At 32.3% G+C, this 19,890-nt stretch overlaps 1 protein-coding gene across 3 annotated transcripts in view; it reads left to right on the top strand.

Moving 5' to 3' along the window:
- Nucleotides 1-19,890, top strand: part of TECRL (trans-2,3-enoyl-CoA reductase like) — a 121,665-nt gene that overhangs the window by 85,884 nt on the left and 15,891 nt on the right. For all 3 annotated transcript variants that reach the window (XM_021938587.2, XM_021938586.2, XM_021938588.2), the window contains 4 exons: nt 1,973-2,088; nt 6,420-6,525; nt 11,121-11,193; nt 16,355-16,398. In XM_021938587.2, the coding sequence (XP_021794279.1) occupies nt 1,973-2,088; nt 6,420-6,525; nt 11,121-11,193; nt 16,355-16,398 (339 nt within the window). The remainder of the gene's footprint in view (nt 1-1,972; nt 2,089-6,419; nt 6,526-11,120; nt 11,194-16,354; nt 16,399-19,890) is intronic.

The raw sequence follows: 19,890 nt of genomic DNA, 5'->3' as shown, positions 1-19,890 counted from the left end.
AATTTTGTATTATGGGGGGTTTCTAGTCTTTGTAAGTTCTTGTGATGTACATGATCTGTATATGCCTGCTTATTTGTTTAGTTGATTGTATTTGGTTTTGATTTTGTTTTACTTCCTCTTATTTAGTAGAAAAGACCAGTTCCATTTTCAGAAGACCATATTAATATTTGTCTGTCTAGCCCTCATTTTCCTCATCTTGAACTATTTTCTGATTACTTTCTAAGATTAATAAATCATCTTTTCTCCTTTCTTCCATTTGCACTGAAATATTTTTTTATGCATTGTCCAAAATTTACTTATCATTCTCTAATGCTTTCAGGACATATTATTCATAACTCTCCATATTCTAGCAGAAAAATATTCTTTATAAAATATTAATTCTTCTAAAACATATTTTATATATTAGTAGGCTCTCCTGAATTATTTTTGAGGGATGATTGAGATAAGATTATGGTTTAATTTCCTCTCATCCAAAGAAACTTCAGATCTGTGTTAGCATTTTTATTAAGTTAATAAAGAGTGATACTTGGTCCATGTTAACTATTGTTCACAAGATTTTATATTCCTGATATATTCTTAGAGAATTTGCTCAAATTTGACTTCACTAGATCAGTTGCTGTTGAAATAATTATTTTATAATTTTTATTGTACTAAAATAATTACCCTCTTCATTATTCCAGAGTTTTGGCGTTCTATCATTACACATGCACAAGTGGCAAACATTTTCTTTATATCTGAATAATGAGGCATTTTGTAAGCCATAAATTACTACAGTCTCTCCTATCAGATTGCTTTTTATAATGAATTGATCAGAAGTTGCATTGTTTTTAATTCTCTCACACAAACCTTTCTTGGCACATGAGAAAATATATATATTTCTAAAAGGCAGAATTGTAACTGAAGAAACCTCCACATGTAAATTATTATTTATGTATTTGTGTGTAATTACATATATATATAACCTTTAAATAATTACACACATATATGTATGTGAATATATATGAAACCATGCATATATATTATTCATTCCAACAATCTTCTCAACAGAGATGTGAACATGATTTCTAACCAATGTGCACAGCTAACTGCATTTTTGAGTAAAGGTGCAGAATTAAATTTTTTCTTAAAAAAGTGGTAGCAGATGAAGACAAAATAGTTAATGGCAGTCAACTTTATTATTGTTAAGTTGTATTTTTTTTCCTCTTTGAACACTCCAAAGTAAATTACTTTCCCTACTCTGTCTAAATACTTCAGAGGAAATTTAACATGATTTTAGCACTAAAAAATCAAACATTTACCAAATTTAGACCAGTTAGCCAATTAATATTTTGCAATCACTTGGTCTTGTTTTCAATTACCTTTCCAAATATTGTTAGTGTCTCTCTATAGTACAAATACGGTTACCCCCACTCTGCTCAAGCACTCAAAAGTTAAATCTTTTAACCACACAACTAGACTAATTAGAATTAAAGTATAAAATTGCTAATAGAGAAGACTGAATTGTTTCCATTCAAAGTAGAGTCAAATCAATGAATTCAAGCTGACAGGCCCATGGAGGGTAAGGTAGTGAAGAAAAGAAAGAGAAAAGGAAAAAAGATCCTCTAGCTCATTCAATTTATTGACAGGGACAGTTTATACAGAAGATTAAGTGTGTATTGGACTGGGAAACACACAGAAAAATACATTAATAATGGTTTGTTTATTAAAATAAAATCTCCTTTTTACTATATCTGAAGAAATAAACCAGTTTATTAGGTTCAATATTTATTTTTATTCTAAATTAACTATACATATATTAGGCTTTCTCCCCGTGGTTCTTCCAAGGAAGTCGTTATTTGCAATATCACTAATCTAGTTAAAAAATAATTCACCTATTTCACCAGTTTATGCAATAGGCCAATACTCATAGACACAAATGAACCTTAAAAACATCTATTTTTATTGTTTAATCTAAATCATGTTTTATCTTCAGGTATTTTTGGCTGAATACACAGGACCTCTGCTAATATACCTCCTCTTTTATTTGAGGATTCCATGTATATATGATGGAAAAGAGAGTGCTAGAAGATTACGCCACCCGGTGGTACAGTAAGTGACACACACACACACACACACACACACACACCCATATAACATACACGTTAAGGAGAGGATGAACTAGTAAGCAGGTAAAATATTAGTAAAGATTGTTAGTAAATGCGATTAAAGTGGATACAATTTTATGGAAATATATTTTAGATAACCACAAATAGTGTATGTACAACAGATTCCAGATTTGTAAACTAGAAACTATTAGATATACCTTAAAATAGAGGTACTTTATGTTAATAATGATCACAGCTGTCAAAAGAAATTGGGAAATTCAGAAATATAATTAAAAGAAGTTTACAATTATAAAATCGAGAGACCATGTATAGGATATAAAATATAAATGCTTCCCTAAAAATACATTTATTTATTTGGCAATGTTGCATAGGAAATAAATAACGACCTAACTAATGGACAGGAAGAAAAAAGTTTACACGTTACTTTTTATTTATTTTATTTTATTTTATTAGTAGTATTATTTTTTGAGACGGAGTTTCGCGCTGTCACCCAGGCTGGAGTGCAGTGGCGTGATCTTGGCTTACTGCAAGCACAAGCGCCGCCTCCCGTGTTCACGCCATTCTCCTACCTCAGCCTCCTGAGTAGCTAGGACTAGAGGCACCCACCACTACACCCGGCTATTTTTTTCTTTTTCTTTCTTTTTCTTTCTTTCTTTTTTTTTTTTTTTTGTATTTTTAGTAGAGACGTGGTTTCACCCTGTTAGCCAGGGTTGTATCGATCTCCTGACCTCGTGATCCGTCCGCCTCGGCCTCCCAAAGTGCTGGGATTACAGGCATGAGCCACCACGCCCGGCCACAAGTTACTTTTTATAAGTCAGAATCCAAAATTAAATACCATTTTGAAGTATGACCAAAAAAGAGTAAGGCAATAAACAAAGTATTCTATATAATTGTGGTGTTTAGCATATTGTGAAAATCTCTCTCTCTATAAGAAATACATGCCAAATTAAACCAAAAGAGAATATTTATTCAGGATGCCATAGTGGGATGTGGGAAGGGAAATTTGTTGGGGGGGAAAAAAAAAAAAGACCTGAACAAATTTTACGCATTAAATAAACTCCAAGTGAATTAAGAAGCAAATTATAAGTATTTAGGTCATATGGATGCTAAAAGAGAACTAATTTCATCCTAACTTTCTTACTTCAAATCAAGTTTTGCCTACCTTTAATTACAGTCCTTCAGCCACACGGACCTCCTTTCTTGTCCTGATTGGCTACTGTGTTAGTTCGTTCTCATGTTGCTATGAAGAAATACCCAAGACTGAGTAATTTATAAAGAAAAAAAAAGATTTAATTGACTCACAGTTCCGCAAGGCTGGGGAAGCCTCAATAAACTTACAGTTATGGCGAAAGGTACCTCTTCACATTTTCTTAAGTGAAAGGAATGACCAATTATTTCTAAAAGAGACCATGTATAGGATAGTCTCTTAGTATCATTCTCAAAGGAATTGACTCATATTTGCCATTTATTATTATTATTTTTTTGAGACAGGGTCTTGCTCTGTAGCCCAGGCTAGAGTGTAGTGGTTCAATTATGGCTCACTTCAGCCTCACTCTTCAGGGTTCAAGCCATCTTCCCATCTCAGCCCCCCAAGTAACTGAGACTATAAGTGTACACCGTCACAACCAGCTAATGTTTAAAAAAAAAAAGAAAGTTTTAGAGATGAAGTCTCATTATGTTGCCCAGCCTGTTCTTGAGCTCCTGGGCTCAAGGGATCCTCCAGATTCAGTCTCCCAAAGTGCTGGGATTACAGGCATGCACCACTGCACCAGCCGTACTATTCTTAAACACAAATACAGCATGCTTGGTAGTATCTCAGTGATGAATGTATTTGTGCCACATTGTTCCCAAATAACAAATATGCAAAGTTTATATAAAGTAATTCCACAGCTGATACACAAACTACTTTTGAAATTTAGGTATCTAGCAGGGATTTAGAAAATAACCACAGGGCTTCTGTTACCTAATATTCAGGATGATGTTGTTTTAAGATGAATTCTTAAATGCCACGTCCAGTTGAAACACATTAAAATGTAGTCTCCAAAATTGCTTTGAATCATATTATAATGTCAAAAGAATTTTCTGCTAAGTTCAGATAGAAGACAGATTTCTATATGTGACCCAACCACCACAAAGTTCTTCAGATCTCTTAGAAACCTCCACACACTGGGACTAAAGGCATATCTCCTGTAGGAACTGTATCCGCATCAAGTATCTTATGAATCTGTTACCTGAACATTTCCTTGTCTTATTCAACAGAAACCAGAAACCTGGTGTAGTGCCATGCCTCCCTTGCTGTTTGTAAAGTTGAAGCTGTGCTTTTCTGTGCTGTGCCCTCATATCCTGAACCTTACTTGATTTAAAATAAATAAGATGTTATCAATATTTTGGTTCGGAAAAAGAATTGGATTCACACCTATTTATGGTTTTACAGTTAATTTAGCAATCAACAGAAAATAATCAGTGTTTGGAAGTTAAACATAATTAAATAGAATAATAGTATTTTGAAAGAAAATCAAACTTGGTGCATCACCATGCAGTGATGTGCATGGTGGCATATATATAAACTAAGTTTCTAGCTGTACATTCTATGGGGTTTCTATGCTCTCATGGTATAATGTAAAATAAGTGAATGTACGAACTTAGACAGATCATAGCTTGAACCAAAATTTCTCACTTAGGGCTCTACTACATTGCTGCTTTTTTATAAAACAAAACAAAAAAATTACTATTCAAGGGTTTTTGTAACTACTTCTACAAAAGAACAATAAAATGAGTAGAGATAACAATTTCCTTACCTACTCTGTGTACTCGTACTCACAAGGCAGCTTCTTGTATCTGGACTTTTGCTTTTGTTTGTCTGACTTTCTAGAAAGCTCTTCCCCCAGATATTCACATTGCTTGCTCTCTCACCTTTTTCAGAATTTGTCTACCATTATACTTATAGGTATCACCACCACATAAAGCATTTATGTTGCATAATAGGTGAAAACTTTTGTTTTTATCAATTTATGAATAATGATAAATTTGATGCTGACTTAACCAGGTTAGTGTTTATTATTTGTTTTTCCTAAATTCCCCCTACTCATACCAGAAATCATTTCCACTAAAATCAACTCCCAAATTTATAAATAAACTCAATGTCTGATTGTATTATTATATAGAGTAAATGATATGCTGATTTTTATGCTCAACCTTTACTGGTTAAAGTATGTCATCAGTTGGATGTGGTGTCTCATGCCTGTAATCCCAGCCTGTTGGGAGCCCCAGGCATGTTGATTACTTGAGCCCAGGAGTTTGAGACTAGCCTGGTCAACAAGGTTTAACCCGTTTCTACAAAAAATACAAAAAAAATTAGCCAAGCATGGTGGCATGGGCCTATAGTCTAGTTACTCAGGAAGCTGAGGTGGGAGGATTGCTGGAGCCTGAAAGTTTAAGCCATGATCATGCCACTGCACTGCAGCCTGAACAACACAGCAAGATCCTGTCTCTAAAAACAAAAACAAACAACACACAAAAAGTATGTCATCTTTGATCCGTATTGATTTCTTTAACAGCAACCAAAGTTTTGAGATTTCACATTTTTATGTATAACAAAATAGGTACAAATTTTAATGAAAAATACATTCTTTATAATATATTCAGAAAAATACACCGCTGTAAATCAATCACATTTTACATTTACTTTTAAGATAATAATTATATAAAAATGATAAGAAGAAGTGGTAACTTAGAGTACAACACAAACAAACACACAAAGAGACAAAATATTACAATATTAGGTAGGAAAAAAACAAAACAAAAGCAAAGCACAAAGCTACATTATTACTGCACAGAAAATGCAATTTAAACTTTCTCAATCTTAGTGCTTGCTAAAGGACAACCAAACAATTAAAAAGTTATTCTGAATATTATAAAATGTCAAATGCATTCCAAGTAGGCTTTGGATATTTTTAAAACTCGTAAATTGTCTGTGTCAGTCGAGGCAGTTTGATATGAACATATTTGCAATTATTATATTTATGCCTACTCCGGGGACAGGTGTGAGCATAACAGTTTATGACTGGTATTATAAAATATTTCTAGTGTCGTCAGAAGTAAATTTATGGAGACTCTTATAACAGCTATTTTTATTGCTAAATTTTGAAAATTTTGAAAATAAAATATTAAAGCAAGCATTTGTGTTTTAGCTACCAGAAACAATGTTTCCTAATAGCTAGAATATTAAACTAAAAAAAATTTAAAATGTATCATGCATGAGACAAGCCAGAATTTCAAAAGGATTTTCATGATTATGTTTTATTTTTTTTCCAGCTTGGCTTGTTTCTGTCATTGTATACACTACATCCGATACCTTTTGGAAACCTTATTTGTTCACAAAGTTTCTGCAGGACACACACCTTTGAAAAATTTGATAACGGTGAGGATGCTTTGTATTTTTAATAATGATTGAGACATTTTATATGTTGGAACCTTTGCAAAATCTTTAATCATTGTTTCCCTCCAAAACTTAGATTTTCATGTTTAATTGTATAAGCATGTCTTAAACATTCCTTTCCTAAAATGTCATTTTTTTCATGATATATTTAATTCAAATTAAACACTAAAGAAAGACTTGTCATTACCTCATATTACAAGATAAACTAGATACTCCTAGGAATCTTTTAATTTTGGCAATACTAAGCATTGAATTCAGATTCTTTGAGTGCCACTCGAAGTGAAGAATATCATATATGAATGTTCCTACAAATATACATCTGTGTGGGATGAAAATAGTGATACTATATTCCATTATTGTGGCAGTTGTCAATATGATGCTAGTGTCTTTGCTCTTCTAGAAATTGTGAATGCAACTGTTATCAACTATCAAATAACTACCAAAACATGAGAAAAAATGTAAAATATGGACATGGCAAAGTACATTAGGCAACATGTTGAAACTCAATTTTCAATTTAAGTTAAATTTTGTTTTTCAATTTAAAATCTATTTTCAGAAAAAGGTTTGTCTGTACAAAAAAACTTCCTGGTTTTTGTCAAATATCTGCTTTGTAATATTAGAGCAGAAGAGCCATTCTATTGTTATCATTGCAATAAAGCAGTAAACTCTGAAATTCTGAGACCTCAGAAGTCATTTAGGCCTGCTTTTTTTTTTTTTTTTTTATAGAAAATGGTACAATTAATCAAATCAGTTCAAGATCACCATTATAGACTGCGACTCCTAAATCCGAGTCATTTCCGTTCCAGTCAATCAACATGTGTTACTATCAATTATCAAATAATTTATTTTATAAATGAACTAATTGTTGGAAAAATTTTAGTGTATCTTATGCAACTGATAATTTATGTTTTATTTTTAGTAATTCATTTATATTTACTACTTGCTAGACAAAATAATTCTCATCAAATTTTTCCAAAATATTCTGTTAACTTGACATATATCACAAATATCCATTAATATTAGTACAAGTGGAGCAAAGAAATGCATTTTCTTAGTGATATCAAAATAGTATTTGTAAAATGCTACTATTACCATCTCCTTATGCCTTAGTTTAGTGAGGTCCAAGTTCTTGTCTCACAACCAAGGAGAATAAGACACATGGTCACCAGACAGTGGTTAGGGCAGAGTGGGATTTATTAAACAACAGAAAAGCTCTCAGCAGCTAAAGGGTACCTGAAGAGGGTTGCCAGAAATGGGGCTGAATTCTGGGTCTTTTATGTGGCAAAGACAAGGAAGTCTTCTGTGGCTTACACCCTAAGGGGAGGGTTAAATTTCCCCCTGGGGTTATTGCATCGGCACATGCCTGGGGTTGGCCATAGATACTCCATCTTGGCTATTACCCATGAGTGCCAAACGAAAACCTGCAGAGGGGGGAAGGTTAAGCCACAACGCTAATGGCACTATGAGTTCAGGATCAGGATCAATTTAGTATGCATCTTGGTTCTTGTCTGCACCTGCACGGGTGCACCTGTGCTGGAGAGTTTCTTCTGAGTAAGCATCTTGGTATAGGGGGAAGTTCTCAACCACATTTCCTCCTGCCAGCTACATAACATGGGTGGTACAGGTGTGTTCTTGTAGGCATTGTCCCTCTTGCAAGACCCTCCATCTCTATCTGCCAAATCAGCCCCTATCTACCTCCTCTCTCATTCCCCACTCTGGAGTGTTAACCCTAACTACCATTAGGAGGAACAGGGAGATAACTGCTCTGGCTTTTTCAGGCTGTGAGAGGGTGTAGTTCCAGAAAGGCAGAGGGATTCTCATAAGGTCCTAATTCTAGTCTTTGGTAAGCCCTCCAGTATGCACATTTGAAAGTGCTTATTCCTCCATTCTCCCGTATTATCATTAGGATCCTATTTAGGGTCCTTCAATGATATTGCTGTCTTTCCAACTGGTTAAGGCCTTCTCCTGTCTCTGATATTATATGAGTACGAAGCTCATATTCAAATTTCTTTACTGCTTGCAAGGCTGCCTGTTTCTCAGCAGTCATCAGAGTTTGATTTAAGAGTAGCATATCGTTCTTTTAGAACAGTTTAAATACCTGGGTTAAATTCTGGAAGGCCTCTATAAATGAGTGATGTTGGGACTTGCCCAGAGTGAACATTAGAGTCTGAGGGTAAAAGGAGTCCCAATGATCCAGGTTGCTATTAAGGGGAGTGCAGGTTGAAGATGGATTGTTACACATATGGAAAGAGAGGGGAGAAAAGGCATTCCTTAGTCTGTCTTCCACTTTTAGGGTGAACTTGGAGTGGGACAGAGAGAGAAAAGGCATCTCCTTTCTCCTCTCCTCCTCCTTGTATCCTCTGGGTTTCAGCAACCTATATAGGCGTCACCTGTGGATGCAAGTGTGCCCTCCAACAACAGACTATGAGGGCTGGAAGGTAGGAATAGTCACACTTACCTATGCTGCACCCTAGCTCTCCAGTGTTGACTACCTTTGGGGTCCCTCAGATCTATTTCTTCTTTTGGGCTTCAGACCCAAAGCTTCCCACTTGAAACTTGGAAAATACATTGACGTAATTGAATTGGGGCAAGAAACATTACTGGAGGTGGGTGTCCTTAAATCTTTAAGGAGCATCCGTTGACTGATAGGTAATGGACAGAGCCAGATCATAGCATTCAAGGAAATGAAAGTGACCGACCTCCAAAACTAGTCCCTTCTTCCTGCCCAGGGGTTGTTATTCTTGGAGTAAGAATAGGTGTCTTTGAAAATGTAGGGGTTGGCTTGGCTAATTCTGTGTGCTAGTAGCCAGGGAATTAGGGCTCCCCTGGATCCACAGAAACAAATCCTTGCCTTATCAGGCACCTTGACAAAGTTTGGAATGTTAGCCTGTAACTTTATGTCCAAATCCTTTTCATACAGAGGTTTGAAAGAGAGGAGTTTGGGGCTTGGTGTGCATCCCTCAAAATAAGCCTCCTAGAATAAGAAAATTGATTTCTCGCATAGTGTACACTTCTGTGCTTACTGAGCATTGCTGACATCTCTCATGGAAAAAAAGAAGCAGCCTAAATGGAGAGGAAAATAGTCACCCAGGGAGAAATAGCCTCCTATACAGTGCCAGTCGGTCTCCTTGACAGGAGAAAGGAAACTCTCTAAATCTTCATATATCCCTTGTTCTAAGAACAGGTAAAAGTGACGTTGTTCTGGGTTACACTTCTGATGAGTAAGCAAGCTACTCAATTTTCCCAATAATATTATCTCTCCTGCTTGCAAAAAACATACATAACATTGAATGTAAAGAAGGGAGAACAACCATCATAGTCTCAAAAGAAAGAAAATGTGATAAAAAATACTGGAAATCTTTATCCAACACCATAATGGGCTGTCAGGGACTGGAACCAGTCCAAGGACCTTTGCGTAACACCAAAATGTAGCTTCAGTCAGACACCTTCAGTTGCCCCAGGACATCCTTCTAAGTCCCACACAACAGCTAGAGCTTCATGAAAGGAAACTGGATTGGAACAGAATGAACATTGCCAAAACCCATGGATGAAGAAGTTTTAACAAAGTCCTCATCAGTAAGCTTGTCCTCTGAGTCTTATAGGAGCAACAGCCATGCTGTTCACTCTTAAGTAGCTGACAGAGGTCCAGTGCTTTGTTTGGTTTCATATAATAAAGAGAACCAAAAGCTCGCGGAAATGTAAGTAAAGAAGTCTGCTCTTATTCACCCTGCCCATGATCCCGAGCAATCCCGCAAAATCTTGCTGTCTCCTTATTCCTTAGTTTAGTGAGGTCCGAGTTCTTGTCCCATGACTAGGAAGAATAAGGAACATGGACACCGGAGAGTGCATAAGGCAGAGTAGCATTTATTAAGCAATAGAAATGCTCTCAGCAGCAACAGGGGACCAGAATAGGGTTGTAAGAAATGGGGCTGAGTCCTCAGTCTTTTATGTGGCAAAGGCAAGGAAGTCTTTTGTGGGGTCCACCCTAAGGGGAGGGGTAAAATTCCCCCCAGGAGTGTTGCATCTGTGCATGCCTGCATGCCTAGGGTTGGCTATAGCTACTCCATCTTGGTTATTACTCATGAATGCCTAAGAGAAACCCATGGAGTGGGGAGGGTTAAAGCACAATGCTAATAGCATTATAATGTGGTCAGGATCATTTTAGGACACTCCCGGTCCTTGTCTGTGCCTCTGTGGGTGGATGGAAAGTCCCTTCTGAGCAAACATCTTGGTATAACAGGAACTTCTTGACCATATTTTCTCCTGCTAACTGCATAACAGGGGCAGTGCAGGCACACAGTCCACAGGTGTTGGCCCTCTCCTGAGACCCTCCCTCTCTGCCTGCCAAATTATTCCCTACCTGGCTTCTCTCTCACTATTATATTGTGCAAAGAAATATTCCATTTATTTAGCTTAGACAATTTGTACCAGTTTATGTATAAATGCTGCAGTGTCTAATATAAATGTATGGGGTGGTTTCAAATTGTGACATGCATATAATATAAATGTTTATGTCACAATTGAAATACATATTACATATTTTTCCTAACTTTTATATTGTTTTGTTTTGCTTGCAGAGTTGTGCCTTTTACTGGGGATTTACTTCTTGGATTGCCTACTACATTAATCATCCACTGTATACACCACCATGTATGTAGGGTTTCTTCTTAACTAACCCTGTACTAAAGGACCAACCTAAAAACTCTATTTTAAATGACATACATAATATGAAGAGCAGAGCATAAAGGAATAAGTAAAAAATGAAACAATTTGTTTTAAAATTGCTTTCATATTTCTTTAAATGTTTATGTAGGCCTAAAAGACCAATTTGACCTATATATTTTTATTTATTTTGTTTCTACATGAACCACCAAAAACATTAGTAGGTTATAAACCTCTAAAAAAAACAGCTAATAAAATAAAAAAGCAACAATTAAAAAGAAAATTATTATATAATTATACAATCATATGCTAATCAGCTATCAGGTATTTTAAAAGTAAATGATAAACATTTAATTATTCTTTTAAATATAATTCAACCAAAAATAGGGGACAATTTTTCTGTTACATAATAGTTTCTGTTTATGACTTAATTTACTAAAGTATCTTGGCTCTTGACTCAGATGAACAATTTGGTTGAACGTACACTGGATGAAACCTAATTCTTTGGTTCTTAATCTTCAAGAAAAAAGGTTGCCCTCATCAAGGAATTTCATTTCTTCCTTCAGTGTGGACTTTTCTCTCCTCAGTTTTTACTGTAGCACATAAGGCACAAAATGTAAAACTCAATAATTAAATGGTTTCTCATTTATTTGACAATTATTTTTGCAGGCTATTTCTGGTGTTTACAAAGTTTAAAATAAATGGAAATAAATGGTATAATCAAACTTTATTTTTAATTTTAGAAAATCACTTAAACTTCCTTAATTTCTTGGCTGAAGTTGTAATATAGAGTTACAATGTTCAGGGCCCTCACTAAAATCAACAAATGTAGTTCAGTCTGGAAAGTGAAGTCATTGATTTCAGTGATTAAAACTTCAGCTGGTCTTAATAGTAACAATTAACTCTGAATGTTGAAAGTGAAAATTTCCTGTATCTTCTAATTTTTCAAATATTTTATAAGATGTACTTATTATCTTTATAACCTTAACACATAGATGTATTGCTCCAGACTATGTTAATAAGATATGCCTCTGCAAAATTCTTCATTTCCATATTTGGTACAAAATAATAATAGTAATTAATTTTGTTAATATATGTAAAACATTTATTGAAAACTGAATGTTAATAACTGTAAATATGCTATATATTTTTAATTAAAAACATTATTTTGTGGCTTTAATATTCCCTATTGGAGGCTAGAAAAATGATGCCATGTAAAGATAATTTCACTATGCTCAAGATCTTTAAATGCATAAGATATAAGTAGGACTCAAATTCTGTGAAAATGTATTATAGCATTTTAATACTGATGACAAGTGGAAAATGAATATCTTGCCTAGGAAGTCCACACTTAACATGGTTGTAATATACATGAGCTATAGCCATTATGCTTTAGTTAAATCATGTTAAATAATAATATGACTTCTAAAACAGTATATGATAGAATAAGTTGCTTTTTCCTTTAACAGAGAAACTATAAATTAACTTTTGTTAAGGCTTCCTATTAGGTACAATGCTAAGCAGTTGGCACATTTTGTCTCATTGAATCCACATGAAAATTATACTGTTTGTATCCCAACTTTACAGATGAATAGCTAAACTTCAGAAAATATAGGTAGATTTTCCAAATTTACTCAGCAAATAAGTGGAAAAGAATCTATAACGTAGCTACAGATAGCAGTAAACTGTGCAAGAGGTTAGCCAATCCACAGTCAGTCAGACACATAAATTCTGCATAGACATTATCATGGAGATCCCCTTCACAAAAATAAGCATGTCACCTTTATCTTGAGTTTTGACCCAGATAGTAGAGCCTCCTATTTCTTAAAGTGTTAGTTATATGGGCTTAGGATACCTAATACACATTTTTGACAAATAACAGGACCCAGAGACTCCCTCTAATTTGTTCCATGCTTATGCCATTCATTGTGGTTTTTTTTGTAAAATTTCACCCTTTTCTATATTTATGGGGCAAAAGACCTTCCCTTTCATTTCTTATTAGTTTCTAAGACTTTGATAGAATATTTTCCCGTTTCAACACTTTGATTATAATTAATAGATTTATTTTAATTTTACCAATTGATTATATATTACATCATAAAAATTCAATTCTGTACTCACAAAGTAGAAATAGCACAAACTACATTATCTTTAGATGAGATAAAATAAACCTTAAAAATTAATATAAGCACACAAAAAATTTTAAAACAAAATGAGGTGATATTTAAAAGCACTTCCTACATTATTTTAACAGTAAAAGATATAATAATAATTATAGAGCAACTATGACAAGGTAACAAAAAAGAAAATAGTACATATTAAAGCTATTTTCAGCAAAGCACTTATAATCTTAATAAATAATCATATTTAAGGAAGATGAAATGAAACAATTCACATAAATCAGTAATTCCTTTAATTTTTGTTTTAATATATCTTACTTTGCTGCATTAAATCCATCTGCTTAAGGTTGCAAAACAGAAAATTGATCCAATTTTTATGTTGTTCCTCTTGAAAATTTTCATTAAATTATGCATGCTTACAACATAGTTTCCCTCATTTTACCCTCAAAATTAGAAAAAGAAAAGTTATTGGATTTTTGGATTTTACCTGTTTAATCTTTAATCACATGTTCTTTATTTTCACTTTATATAAGATATGTCCCTTCAGCATACATAATGAAGTCTTTAATTTAGGATATTGTTTCTTACATTATGGCCATGATTATTATTTTTTCTGGTTTTCTGTTGTTTTTGTTGTCATAGTTGACACTACTGTTCTTTGTGCTCTATGCCAACCGGTCTTTTTCCAATTTCTTTCTTAATTCTCCTTGGTAACAGTGTTTGACTTTTATCACAATTATCACCACAATCTATTCTCATCAAATTTGGCCTCATAAAGTTAATAGCATCTGTACATTAATACATAAAAGCTAACTTAATTGAAAAACATGTTGTATGCATATTTCCAACACATATTCTACTAGAAAATTTATTTTCCAACTTCTTGAATAATATTTAAATACAAATAAATGAAATACGTTATCAAAATTGTAAAACTGCCCAATGGAAGGAATATTTTAATATCCCCATATCAGAATGTATAGGTTCAAAAATCTTAACATATAAATGTCTACTCTCAACATAATAAAAGAATAATGGCCTATTAGGTTATTTTTACCTATCTGAATGTGAAACATTATATAAATTATAAAATATTATTAAATAATAAGTGTTATAATAACTATTGTAAAGAGAAAGTTTATTTCTTTTTACACTACCTATAACTTTTTTTGAAAATAAATATGAAAAATGTTAGACTCTTCACTTGATACTTTTTATTATCACATCATTTTTCATTTTCATTTAAAAATAAGAATAAGGCATATGTTTACTGTCCTCTGACTAATGTGCTCTGAACTCTCTCTTCTTTATATTAATGCCTATCCATTTTTATAAATCAAAGCTTAATTGTGTACTTAGAAGAATCCTCAGTGATCTCCCATATTACAAAATATGCTTTTTGGTTATTTTATTAAATACTACATAGGTCTGTATAGTAGCACTTATCGATCTTGCAAACTTCCATTTGTTATCATGTGATTAGTACTTTTCCAGGTCAGAATATAAGTTCAATTAAGATTGTCTTCATCTTTTTCTGTAGTTTATCACAAGCACACAGTTTAGTGCCTGTCATGCGAATTCTTGATAACTATAGTTGAATGAGTAAAATTACATTGAATAGTAGGTATAAATAAAATAATTATGGCTGATACAGATGCATATCAACCAATTGTGATTTGTCAAGAGCAGAATGTTTAATTATATGGCAAAAGTGGTGTAACATTATGTTAAGAGAAAAGTTATACAATTGTTATATCAAATATTATAAAAATATACAACATATATGAATACGTCAAGGGGGAAAATTATAATATTCACTGACTTTCTATGGTTGATGAGATTTTTGTCCATTTTATTTGTCCTTACCACTTTTCTCTATTTCTCAAATATTCTCTGTTAATATATTTTATTTTACTATTAGATATACAAACCTCACAAAAACAAAACTTCCAATTCATGTACATGTGGTTTGTATACATATTCTATGAATATTTATCTATGAAAAATACTTATATAACCTTTAACCAAAATGTACTTTTAAATTTCTACCCCAGAAAAACAGAATTTAGTAAAAGATTTATACATAAAGATGTTCAAAGCAGTATTATTTATCACACATAAAATTATAGTGAACTTTTCAGTCATTCTATAATTAATGTTTTAAGAGCTAGCCGTGTCATGCATTATTATGAAGATTCAATTACAGTTATGACAATGAGTGTTTAGTAATATTGAAAAACCTTTAAACATATTGTTAGGTGAAAAATGCACGTTTTAAAATGAGGGATAATATTTTTATATGTAGATGTAAATGTGTTTACATAAATACAATTTACATGCTCACATACACAAAACAAGAAGATAGGAATGAAACTTAATAAACATGATGATAAGTTTATCAAATATTCTATTTTTATTATTATTGAATATTCCAACGTTTCCACCATGAACAACCCTGCCTTTAGAACATTGCTTTGAATGGTGCTTTCTACATTACTCTTTATCTGCCCTTTGGAACTTAACCTATATTTTTCTTTATTTTAAGGTAAGACAAGTAATACATCATGTATTTTGTATAATAAAAATATAAAATACTTATAATTCTACCTGTTACAAAACATCAATATATAAAACAAATGACTGTAATCAGCATTTTTCTTTTTATTGTTAAACATTAAAAATGAGAGTTATTTTGTGTGCCATTATATGCTTAGCCATACTTAAGTGTGCTTTTTAAATGGGACAAATACTAAATCTGCCTTCAAGGTGTTTAATAATACAAATTAGTAATATATTCCATTTGTAATTTAAATATCATTATGATACTAAAAAAAAAAAAAAGTACATGTGGAAAAAAAAGTCAACGCTTTAGATTGCAAAAGTATCATCCCAAAAGGTGAATTACATACTAGACAGTTCTACTGATTATAGAATAATTATACGCAATAAATACTGACTGAATTATGTCTATATGTTTGACAATCCAAACTATGAGTATCTGCATGACATATTCTTTTTCTATTCTCCAGCATTTGGAAACAGGCAAATCACAGTATCTGCTATCAATTTTCTGGTATGTATCACATATATATTTTGCTATTCATGCTCTAATTTTGTTATTATTAAGAAGAAAAACAGACTGTATCTGAGGATTTGCCATGTAGAAAATACGATATATATTTATATAATATAAGTAATGATATAAAATGAAGTAAATAAAATAACTTTCTATAATCAAGTATTTAGCTCTCTAAATTTTATAATCAAAATGTTGTAGTCATCTGTAACATTTGATTAGTATTATTTGAAATATAATAAATATTTGAAAAATATATATTCAGTGATCCTACTGTATGCACATTTACCAACCTATAAAGAGCAAAAATTGTTTGCAAATCTTACAGATAAACACCTCAAAAACACTTTGGCATAATTGTTAATTTAACTAATTCAAGATGAACACAGAGTTTGCCTTTTTAATAAAACCTGGCCCTTTCTAAACTGTTCTCATTCAATTTCTTTAGATTGTTCTATGTAAATAAACATGTATATAGATAAAATTGTGTGAAAATCAATCTGGGTACCCAAGACTCTTGATTATTTCTAAAATGCATTAATTATTTCATCTGACACTTTTTTTTAAAGCTTATATGCTCTATAACTCCTTGCTTTCATTCTGTGTTCATGTTCTCCTTTCATCCCTGTCATTGATAAATTAGTGAACTCCTATAATTCATCTCTGAATTCATATTTCTTGCAAAGCATGTGTTCAACAACTTATTTCTAACCATTTTATACAGGTCATAAATCACCCACCACACTTTGTAAGGAGTTCTCACATGAACCTCTCTTGCTTTCGCTCTCTCTACATATCTTTAGTTAATAGTTTAAGTAAGTATGTACTCCAGTGTGTTGGCTTTGAAAAGGACAGATCTTGTTTTTGTCTTTTCAGCATATAGTTTGGCATAGCAGGAACTCATTATTTGTTTGAATAAATGGCACAGAGTATTTATGTATTTGGAATTTCTTCAACAATATGTTGAAAATATATCACAGCCTTGTAATTTTCCAATAGTGCATACTGTACAAGGGGAGGAATTCTGTGTTTCATGTGTTGTTACAGCGTTATGCAATGTTGTATACAGTGTACTACAACCCCTCTTGTATTAAGACTAATGTTCTGATATTAACTACTCAGTAAATCTGACGGAAGAGAAGAATAAATTTTTGGATAAAAAAATAATAACTGCCTATTTGTTGGTAATTTTTGTATGTTTTAGATTAATATCTGATTATTCCTCTGCTTTTTATCCTTATGATGTTGTCCACTTTTTCAAAAAAAATGTGGGTTATAATTTTTTCTGTGTAATTAAGACAACTCCCTTTTCATATAATATTATTGATTTCTTCCCTTTTCTCCAATATAATATGGCTATGTATGTATTTATTCCCTCTTCTCAAATGTGAATGACTATACTATAAAATAAAACTTTTAATGAAAGTCATATCTTTTATTAAAAAGTTATGTTATACACGTTATAATATTTTTCTTAAAATATTGAGACATAATTAGACATAAGCAAAATTCTAATAGCTTGCAATTATACTTTTTTTTTCCCAGAGACTCAAAATTTCTGCCTTCTTATTAAGCTACTGCTTTTTCTTCTTCACATAGCACTTTATTAATCAAGTATATTTCATACAGCCTCAGGCAAAAATTAATAAAGCCCAAGATGCTAAATTAAACAAACACTGATAGATGGTGTAATAGACTATGTCCAATAGAGATGAAGTAGGTAAATGTGATACTTTAATTCCACATTTAAGCACGTAACAAGCATTGTCTATTTCAATAACAGATTTAACAATTTGATAAACTTTAAATTTCTATAATCTTTAGATTTAAATATTTTTTAAATGGAAAGTAATATAATTAAAACCTGTGCTTTAATTATAGATAGTATAATATTAAGTATAGGTGAAAACTTCACTTAAAAATGAAAATATTGAATGTAGTTACATTCCATAGAAAAGCAAAATTTAGAAATAAGATAGAATGGCCACTGTGACTTTTTTACACACATGAGTTGTCATGAGAAATCAAGAAGACTTGTTAGTCCTGAAATTTCTTAGTAGTGTTTACTGTTAAGACATATTTAACTTTCACAAATAATATATGATATTAAGATATTAGTGTTAGGAAACTGAATCTAATATAAGACATATTAGATTCATATTAAGCAAAATATATTGTAAGGAAAACAAAATAATTTACAATGTGTACATAATATGTTGTAAAATCAGGCTCCTATTTTGTGGAAAATTCTTCGATTTTGGTGAGTTTTTTTCTCTCTCTATTATATTCAAAGAAATAGTCTATCACTTCTCCCTTGGTTTAAATTATTTCTAAATTTCAACACAAGTTTGATTCCTCAGATAAGTCCAGGTATGACAAATCTACAGGAAAAATTAAGGAGAATCAAATACAGGCAAATTTATGAAGGCATTAGAATAACTTTTCACACAAATTTTAGATGCAATCTTGTTTGTCTGATGTAAATATTGTGAATACATTTTATAATTTGATCTCTTTATATTTCCATGACTCTGCCTCATCCTCTGAACCCAATTACACCTAAAAGCCAACAAACAAAAATACCAGAATCACAATTGCAAAACAAAATGTACTTTATATAAAGAACCTGCCTTTTTTCTTTATCTTCTTGTCCCCTTAACTTTATGTTTACTCTCCAGAAGCTGTTAAAGTTTGTCAATTCTTTGCAGAATGAGGATTTTACCAAAAACGAACTCCTTTTCTTCCCTTTCTTAATGTCTTCAAAATGAAGGAAGTGGGAAGAATTGATAATAAAATATAAGACATGGCTTACAAAGTAATTAAAATAACTCTTTTCCCTGGTTTTGCCTCTGTGTCTTCAGTGTTCTCGTTAGTTATTCAGTCACTTACGTGTTTTAAAATTATTCCTAAAATGCAAATAATCTTGGAGAAGAAAAAAATATGCTTTTATCAAGTAGGTACACCTCTTTTTGTAATATTTAGCTGAAAAGAACCTCGGGTACAGAACTGGTCATTGATTAGTGGAGAGGATGCTGGGAACAACTTATCATAGCTTTTAAAACAGGAGAGCAAGCCTTTACTATATAAACCACACAAAGGCCAAGAAACTGCTCATGAAATTTGGTGTTTATGGATAAGATACATGAAAAAAAAAAAGGGTGCCAAACTTCAGTGCTTTCATTCTCAGCAGTCTACTGAGATTTGGTTGTGACACATTTTCTGATCACTTACCTACCATTGATAGGTACCAATAAAAGGATTTATACTTACTGACTGAAAACAAAGTCTAGTACTCTGTGTGTTTTCATCATTTGCCATTTTGCTCTCATCTCAAATTTCCTGAAGCATCTGATATAAAGAATAACATGCATAGGAACCAACTTTTATACTTAAATTTTTGGGGATCATTACTTATTAAAGATTTGTTTTGCAAACTAGTTGACTAAAGATATAAAATTAATGGCAATATTGTGCTTCACTCATTTCATT

Source organism: Papio anubis, chromosome 3 (assembly GCF_008728515.1).
Source record: "Papio anubis isolate 15944 chromosome 3, Panubis1.0, whole genome shotgun sequence".
Classification (NCBI taxonomy): Eukaryota; Metazoa; Chordata; class Mammalia; order Primates; family Cercopithecidae; genus Papio; species Papio anubis.
The sequence above is the reverse complement of the archived record's forward strand: the minus strand, read 5'-3'. Positions and strand labels throughout refer to the sequence as shown.